At 39.2% G+C, this 8,494-nt stretch overlaps 1 protein-coding gene across 3 annotated transcripts; it reads left to right on the forward strand.

Annotated features, from left to right (window-relative positions):
* Window positions 1-520: 520 nt before the first annotated feature.
* Window positions 521-7,897, forward strand: LOC144010725 (uncharacterized). 3 transcript variants are annotated; one of them, XM_077511168.1, is made up of 7 exons: window positions 521-767; window positions 5,316-5,504; window positions 5,690-5,819; window positions 5,906-6,007; window positions 6,450-6,484; window positions 6,563-6,589; window positions 6,777-7,897. In XM_077511168.1, exons 1-7 carry the CDS (start codon window positions 614-616, stop codon window positions 7,037-7,039), a joined length of 900 nt encoding a protein of 299 aa, XP_077367294.1. In that variant the 5' UTR covers window positions 521-613; the 3' UTR covers window positions 7,040-7,897. The 3 variants fall into 3 exon arrangements, with proteins under 3 accessions (XP_077367294.1, XP_077367295.1, XP_077367293.1); XM_077511169.1 differs by lacking the exon at window positions 521-767 and adding an exon at window positions 1,757-4,245 and having other exon boundaries at window positions 6,788-6,984; XM_077511167.1 differs by lacking the exon at window positions 521-767 and adding an exon at window positions 3,010-4,245.
* Window positions 7,898-8,494: the final 597 nt, after the last annotated feature.

Consider the following 8,494-nt stretch of genomic DNA (forward strand, 5'->3'; position numbering starts at 1 on the left):
GCTGAGCTGTGATTGGTTACCTGAGCCCTTGTGATGTCATTTTCAGTCAACAGCAAGTTGCAAAATGTGTTTTTAAAGGTACTAATTATACGTGAAGAATAATGAAAATATCAATTATAGGCAAAATATTAATGTTTGATGCCAAAAATGGCTAAATAAGTAAAGTATCTCTTTAATATTTCCCCAGGAAGTGGAAACGGTTGAAGTTTTTTTTTCAGACATGAGCTCAATTGTTATTTATTTACAATTTATATACATCTGCTATCGGGAGTCAAACAGTTTACAAAAATAAACTTGTCTATGCTAGCGAGGCTGACAAACTGTACCTTTTAATATGTTTACTAGCTACTTTTTTTTATTTATTTTTTTTATGTATTTTGCAGGAAGTCATTTTTTTGTGTAGGCCTTAAATGTGAAAGTGTACTATATACACACACGCACACACAAATTCTACCCCCACTGGATTATGTGTGGAGATGGTTTAGCAGGCTCTTAATCTGTCCTCTGAGTGACATCAGCCTCTCTGTGCACTCGCCTGTGAAGTTGCAGGTGGGTGGCGGGCGAGGGGGAAATCGGGGGCGCGACCGGCTGTTAAGGGAAGGTGACCCATATCATGGCTGAGGGCACGGCCGAGGGGGATTTGGAGGAGCTGGTGAACCCCGGTTTGGGCATGGAAGAGGACCCCGGAGCCCTCCTCAAGAGGGGCTCGCTGAAGGAGAGCTGCCACAGCGACTCCCTACTGGCGCCTGACACTGACTCCATGACAGGTTGATGCAGCTTTTGTCGTTAAATGTTTGTTTTTGTTGTTTTTGTAACTATAATCCGGGAAAAGTACAATTAGTAACAATTTCAAGTTGATCCAGGACTTTGGTTAAACAGTAAACAGATATCAAAACCAGATTTTTGGTGCGAGCCTGAGCTTTAATGATTATGTTATCATCATGGACACGCCGCTAATACTGCCAGCACTGTCCTATTCTGTTCTGTCCTGTTCTACTTGCTACTTGTCACATTCCTTGGTCACGGGGTGTGGATATGCATTTCCTTCATGGATAAGAACTGCATTCCTAACAAATATAACAAATTAAACAAGCACAGAGGGAGTATTTCCAACTGACTTTTTGTACAGAAAAACAGTTCCAATGTTTAAAAAAACAAAAACAAAACACAGTGCCGCCATTCTGTATTAGTAAACAGCTGAAAAGGATAGGATTTTATTTTTTGTTTAAATGAGTAATTTAAATGTAATTTTTTAAATACATTCATTACATTTATTTTATTATGTTGCCTAAATACAGTTATATATATTTGTCCAAATGTGATTTAAAAAAATCAAGACAAAAATTTATGGTTACATATGTATATATTTTTAATTAATATTTCAGATTTTAAAAAAAGAAAGTTCTATTGTGCTGAATGTATAGGACTGTCTCAGAAAATTAGAATATTGTGATAAAGTTCTTTATTTTCTGTAATGTAATTAAAAAAAACAAAAATGTCATACATTCTGGATTCATTACAAATCAACTGAAATATTGCAAGCCTTTTATTATTTTAATATTGCTGATTATGGCTTACAACTTAAGAAAACTAAAGTATCCTATCTCAAAATATTAGAATATTTCCTCAGACCAAGTAAAAAAAAAATCCCATAATCAGCAATATTAAAACAATAAAAGGCCTAGCAATATTTCAGTTGATTTGTAATGAATCCAGAATGTATGACATTTTTCTTATTTAATTGCATTACAGAAAATAAAGGACTTTATCACAATATTCTAATTTTCTGAGACAGTCCTGTAAGCTCTCAAGTGACTACACTTTCTTATTCCTTGCTGCTGTTGTGGCTGTTAACAACATGAAAACTAACAGCACTGAAGGACACAATTGTGTGTCTTGAAGCCGGCAAATGAAGGTTTAGGCAGCTGCTAATACTCATTCAAGGGAAAACAGACGCCATATTAAGAACATCTCATATGTGAAGGACAGAAAACTATTTGCTACCAGAGATTAAAAATATTCCAGTATTCTTTGAACACAATTATTTGGACTAAAACATCACAGAAAGTTTTGAAAAGGTCTGTTCGCTATGCTAACATTAACTACAAGAAGACTTCAATTTATGCTATTTAAGAAGATGGGATGCGGAATACGGTCTGCCCTGTGCAAAATGATTCTTGTTCTTATACTATTTTAGCCACGATCACACAGGGGAGCGAATTTGCGAGCCCATGTAAAAATGTATGACTTAATTGGATTCAACTAGTAAGTGTGCCAAAAGAGTGCCATAGATAGGGAAGGCCACAGCAAGAAAGAAGGTCACAAAGGCCTAGCTCAGGTCACCTATAAAATTACAACATGCGCCAAAGAGGCCTAAACTAAGAGTTTCGTATGAACTTTTCCAAAGCTCTTCTGGATTTGTGCATATTTTGAAATGTGCGTAACTATTTACATGTCTTTTGATATGTATTTGGATGAAAGGCGTGCAGGGAGAGCGCGGCCTTTGCACGTCTGAGATGGAGCTTCGGCCTGCTAATTCCCTTTTACAGGAGTGGGATTATGTGCTATTCTAATCCCAATCCCCATATGGGGAGTGTGTGTGTGTGCGCGGATGATGTCACGGCTGGTTCGAGACAAACAGGAAATCAGAAGTGGGTTATGGCACGCTTTATTGATTACAGTGGTACTTTGATTTCCGAGTCAAATATGTTCCATGATCGCAACTCAGTTTACTTGTACAATACATTTATTTTTCCAATTGAAATGAATTGAAATGCTATTAATCCGTTCCAGCCCCCCAAATAACACAATCATGTCCTAAATATATCCATCCATCCATTTTCTTGACCACTTATTCCTCACAAGAGTCACGGGGGTTGCTGGAGCCTATCTAAGATGGCTTTTGGGCAGTAGGCGGGGTACACCCTGGACTAGTTGCCAGCCAATCGCAGGGCACACAGAGACGAACAACCATCCACACATACAAGTACACCTAGGGATAATTCGGAGAGCCCAATTAACCTGCCATGCATGTCTTTGGAATGTGGAAGGAGACCGGAGTACCCGGAGAAGACCCACACAGGCACGAGGAGAACATGCAAACTCCACCCGGGAAGACCGGAGCCTGGACTCGAACCGGAGTCCTCAGAACTGGGAAGCAGATATGCTAACCAGTCATTCACCATGCCACCCGTCCTAAATATGATAAAGGAAAAAAATAGCACTGTATTATGAAATAAAATAAACTGGTCTCAGTAATTTACTGTCATATTCGTGTGTTGGATGTGTGCCTTTAAGAGGCGTGGCCTAATTGAATGGCGTAAGGTGCTGGATTCAGGTTTGCCGGTTAGTCTGTGTGTGAAAGTCGAGGGTGCCGTTTGTGCAGCATAATCCATTGCTGCTCCCTCTGTTGTGCTCGACTTTGCCACAAGAGCAGCAGTATAATACAGTCACACAGACAAATGGGTTTTACTCAACTATTGTGACTGATATTTGCGTTTAAAAAATATATATATTATTTTAACTGTCAGAGATTGTTGTTTTTAAAGTGCTCTTTAAACAAGGTTCAGATGAGTTGAGAAAATATGCACTTTCTAATGCATCATAACACCGCCACATAGATGCTATTCATTAGCCTGTCTATGCCGTTTCCCATCATGTGTTAGCAATAAGCTAACGGACTTTAAAGCAAAGTTATGTGATACATCTTATTTAAGCATCAGTTGGCTCCAGATTGGCCCGACTTTCCAAAAGAAGAAGAAGAAAAGGAAGAAGCCACATTTACCCCCATTCTGCCTCCTTTCCTGTTAGTGACATGAGGCTTATGTGTGAGGCCAGTGGGGCGGGGTCAAAGAGGCTCAGTCTGTGGGATTATCATTGTACCCCATCGCACACACACACCAATTTAGGCTGATTTGAACCACGGTTGAGATTTTAAGCCAAGAGCGAAGGGCTTTAAGCATCAGAGCATCCCGCTCATGCTGCCAGTCGCCGTGGAAACCAGAGCAGGCTCATCATCAGGAGGCCTGGATGCCGCGAGGTGGGTCCAAGAATTGCGCCTTCAGAGGATGGACGGAAAGTCGTCCCATGTGAGTGGATCCACAGGAGGGGTGAGGAGGACAGAGAGAGTTTGCTCTCGTGAGGAAAGGAAGAGGAGGAAGACGACCAAGGTGGCGGCGGAAGGCTCGGCGGGCCCGCAGAGGTCCCATCGTGATTATTCGTCGTCGGCGTCAAGCGGCTCACATGGTAGACCGCCACTTTTGTTGCGGTATCACCGGGAATTTTGTTTACCGTCCCGTGTGTACAGCTGTGCTTTGACCTCGTTTGCTTTAGTCTGACTGTCGTGTGTGAGACGGGAACGGGGTCGGAAAGCTTAGTCTTAATGCTGATGAATGGAAAAATATGGATTTTATTTACATTTGATTGTTTGGCCTTATTTTTGAGGTTCAGTAAGGATTCTAAGTTGTCTATATGCGAGCATGAATGAGTGAATATGTTTCTATTAATATCAAGTTTTCATAAATATTAAGAAACATATCAGAATAATTTTCCATATTTTAAATTTTTTATTGAATATATAAACAAACAACAGAAAATATTGTAATATGAAGTTAAAAAAATATTTATTTTGAATGATTAAAATTAACTTTCATGTATTATACATTTAATAATAATATCAATTTTTCATAAATATAAAGGAACATATCAGAATAATAATCTTGCATATTTTAAAATTGTTTGTTTATTGAACATATAAACAAGTAACAGAAAAGATTGTGATAGGAAGTAAAAAAAGATTTATTTTGAATGATTAAAATTCACTTTTATTTATAATACATTTAATGTTTCTATTAATATCAATTTTTCATAAATATTAAGGAACATAGAATAATTGTAATAATAATTTTGTTTATTTAACATATAAAGAAGTAACAGAAAATATTGTAATACGAAGTTTAAAAAAGTGATTTATTAAATTATTATACATTTAATATGTATTAATTGTTTAAAATATTTTTATTGTTTTTATGTATATTAGGAATCATGTGACAATGTTTCTTTTATTTTAAATATCACGAACTATATATAAAATGATTGTGTAAGCAACTGTAACATTATGCAGTTTAACAATAGCACTACAATTTGTTGCTATAGGAGACGAACCCATCTGTCGATCCATTTGACAAATCCGCAACCTTAATCACGAGACCTGATATAAACAAGCTGGGGATTTCATGTAAGCATTGGTGAGATGTGTTACATAATGAACGCTGACAAAGCGTCATCCGTTTGTGCGCACGCCCCTCCCCACCCAGATGGTCGCAGCTCGGCGGCCAGCAACTTGGACGTGGCCGACCGGCTCACCTACCTGGAGCAGAGGATGCAGATGCAGGAGGACGAGATCCAGCTACTGAAGATGACCCTGGCCGACGTCCTCAAGAGGCTCAACATCTCCGAGGAGCACCAGGCCACCGCGTCGGGCAGGAGGACCACGGGCGCTAAAGGTTGGCAAAGAATTGGTGCTCACTGTTGATTGGCTAATTGAAATTGTGAATTGATCCAATCCAATGCCTCTAAGCGAGGTGTAAAATTTATCATAAATAGCAACTAAAAAGTTGAATATTGCAATTATTATAATAAAATAATGCCATCTATTTTTTTTTAAATGTACATTGGTGGCCCCCCACAGGGAGGCCTGTCTCCTTGGGTCTTCCCCCAAGAGCACCCATGGGGTCCTCGGGAGTTGCTAGCCTGAGGAAGAGCTCCACGCTACCATCTGGAGGAACCTGCAGGAACTACAGCCCGACACCACCTCGCTGGTGGGAGCCGCTTACTGGGGAAAAAAATAACTTCAGCTGGGCCTGCGAACAAATATGTCCTTACTTGTTGTGTGTCTTCTGTGCAGTGGTGTTAGAAGCCCGGCAGGAAGTCTGAAAGACAGTCCATTTAAGACCCCCAAAGTGCGTCCGTCCTCTTCTGCCTCGTCCTGTACAAGCACACAAGAAGGGTGATAATGTTTACTCCATATACTCCATATTGACAAACGCAAGAGATTACAACTAATGCAGAGCAGAGAAATGAGGAGTAAAGAAGAAAACAGCAATGGTTCTAGTAATGATCCTTGAGGGACACCTATGTTAAATGCAGAATTAATTTCAAAACTCAAGTTGTTTAAAACCTGAACTATAAACCCTGACTCTTTTTGAAACCTGAAACTTGGTTTCAGACGCTAGTTTGAAGCGCTAACTTTTGTTTGAAACAAAAACTCAGGCTTCAAACCTTTATTTGAAACCGTAAACCTCCTTTGACCCCTGACAATTTACGCTGTCTGAAAGCCCTAATGTAGTTTGTGTAATATCTTTCAGCATTTGCTTCATGGTCAATGAATTGACTGTAATGTTTTGGTAACATACATTTTTACAATAATATTTTCTCCTCTTTTCCAATAGGAGCAGCAGAACCAAGGAAGGACCTGGAAGTACAGGTAAAGGATTTGAGGTTCAGTATTAACTTTTGCAAGTCTTTTCAAAAAACTGACACAAAGTGTGTTGTTACTATGCAGGCATGAGGCGAGTGACACACAGCAAAGGTAGGATTCACCCATGACGATAATACTACACTATCTAGTATTCAATTATTTCAGTATTTGAGTAGTGTTTCTGTCTACCCTTCATTTCCACATCTCACCATGACTTCTTTCCCTTGTCCCTTACTTACTGCCCCCGCTTCACATTCACCACCATCCTACCTCCTCCCCATCTCAACGCTTCACTTAGTGACTATGCAGATCTATCTGAGCCCCCTCACAAGAAAGACTGGGTCCTCTGAGACCATTGCGACATCCGCCCCCACGGTGCCTGCAGCAGGGGGCAGCGGTGGGCCGGGGGGCACCCCGCAGGCGAGGGGCACGGCCAAATCCGATGCAAGGAGGAAGAGCCCGTCCTTCATGTTGAACCTCCAGAAGACCACCAACAAAGTCAGCGGTCAGCAGGATGCTAACATCAAGTCCCCAAGCCAGTACTTTCAGATTTGTTACTGACCAGCTAGAAACAATGCCTCCATTTTCTTGTCACATTACCATTTGATCTTGATTGTTTGCAACTTTTGGCTATACTGACTTAACGTGTTTCCGCAAATAATAAATGTATAGAAAATAGCGATGAGCCTAGTAGTGAGTCTTGAGGAACACCACTGTTAAATGCAAAACGTTCTTGACCTTAGCTTCAAAAGGTATTAAACTAAAGCCAACCCCATTTTTAAAACCATAATTTAAAACCCTATGCCTTGTTTAAAACCTAAATTGAAAGCCTTACCTTGGCTTCAAATGCTAATTTGAAGCGCTAACCCTAAAACCATAATTCAGGTTTGCAACCCTAACCCCTATTCAAGCCTTAATGCTTGTTTGGAATGCTAACTCTTGTTTGAAACCCAAATTTGAAACATTAATCCTTGTTTATTTACTCGACGGAGGAAAGCGTCATGCTGGGGTGAGACTTTATTTGTTCACAAGTTTAGATCATATTTGATTGAGCCCCAACTTTTGTGACCATATATCTGGAGCACTTAATTTTCTCAAAAGACATCTCCTGTAGCACACTGTTAATTCTTCTGTGAGACTGTTCGCTTACATGATTCGCTAGGTGCTATCGTTTTGGCTAGTAGCAGTTAAAATTGTTTCAGTGACTATTAGAGCCATGGCATTCAACGAAATATGGTATTTTACAGTCGTTTGAAATAGGGTTTATCAACATACATTAATATTGTTATTGTTTTGGGGAGTGTGTGTGCATTTGCACTGACTGTGTCTGTTGTTTGTAGTTGTATTCCCAATACAGTACAGTATGTACTAGAATGCAAGGTTTTGTGTAGTAAAATAATAAATCAACTTGTGCTGTGATGGCTTTCATTTTTTTTCATAAACGCACATCTCGGAATGCTGACATAATTCCTTTTTATGCAATCAAACAAAAAAAAAATTGAAATCACATTATTTGCAAACAAATTTCTAATACATTTTTTTGTTTGATAGCATGAAACTAAACTAATTCTCTACATTGATGAGGTTGATTTAGCTTGAAGTCTGTCAAATGAACAATTTCAAGGGGAAAGCTGTAGCGCCCTCCTGTGGCCATTAAAGCAACACACACATGCTCAGTATTCCTTCTCTTCAATACTTTTATAGTGCTAATACTGTATATTTATAAAAGCAAAATATAAATGGCAGGACTATCTATCTATCTATCTATCTATCTATCTATCTATCTATCTATCACTCACTTGGGGGAAATCATTCTTTAAGTGTACGTTTGAATTAAAAAAAAAATAGAAAAATAGCTTTAACCTGCTAAAAGCACGTGGAACCATACAAAAAAAAAGGAAAAAAAATCAAGTTACACTGATAACACCTAACATAACTGTACACAAAACGCTAGCACAGTACCTATATTAGCCACTGGAGGCCGTTGGTTCTCATCACTGAGCTCGGTGGACTGGA

The sequence above is a fragment of the Festucalex cinctus genome, chromosome 21 (genome assembly GCF_051991245.1).
Source record: "Festucalex cinctus isolate MCC-2025b chromosome 21, RoL_Fcin_1.0, whole genome shotgun sequence".
Taxonomy (NCBI): Eukaryota; Metazoa; Chordata; class Actinopteri; order Syngnathiformes; family Syngnathidae; genus Festucalex; species Festucalex cinctus.

Bases quoted from the DNA above. Each gene is read 5' to 3' on its own strand.
- LOC144010725 (XM_077511167.1), top strand. From the start codon at position 3,978: ATGCTGCCAGTCGCCGTGGAAACCAGAGCAGGCTCATCATCAGGAGGC. The intron at 6,008-6,449 runs GTGATAATGTTT...CTTTTCCAATAG, and splicing joins TGTACAAGCACACAAGAAGG to GAGCAGCAGAACCAAGGAAG. The intron at 6,485-6,562 runs GTAAAGGATTTG...GTTACTATGCAG, and splicing joins GGAAGGACCTGGAAGTACAG to GCATGAGGCGAGTGACACAC.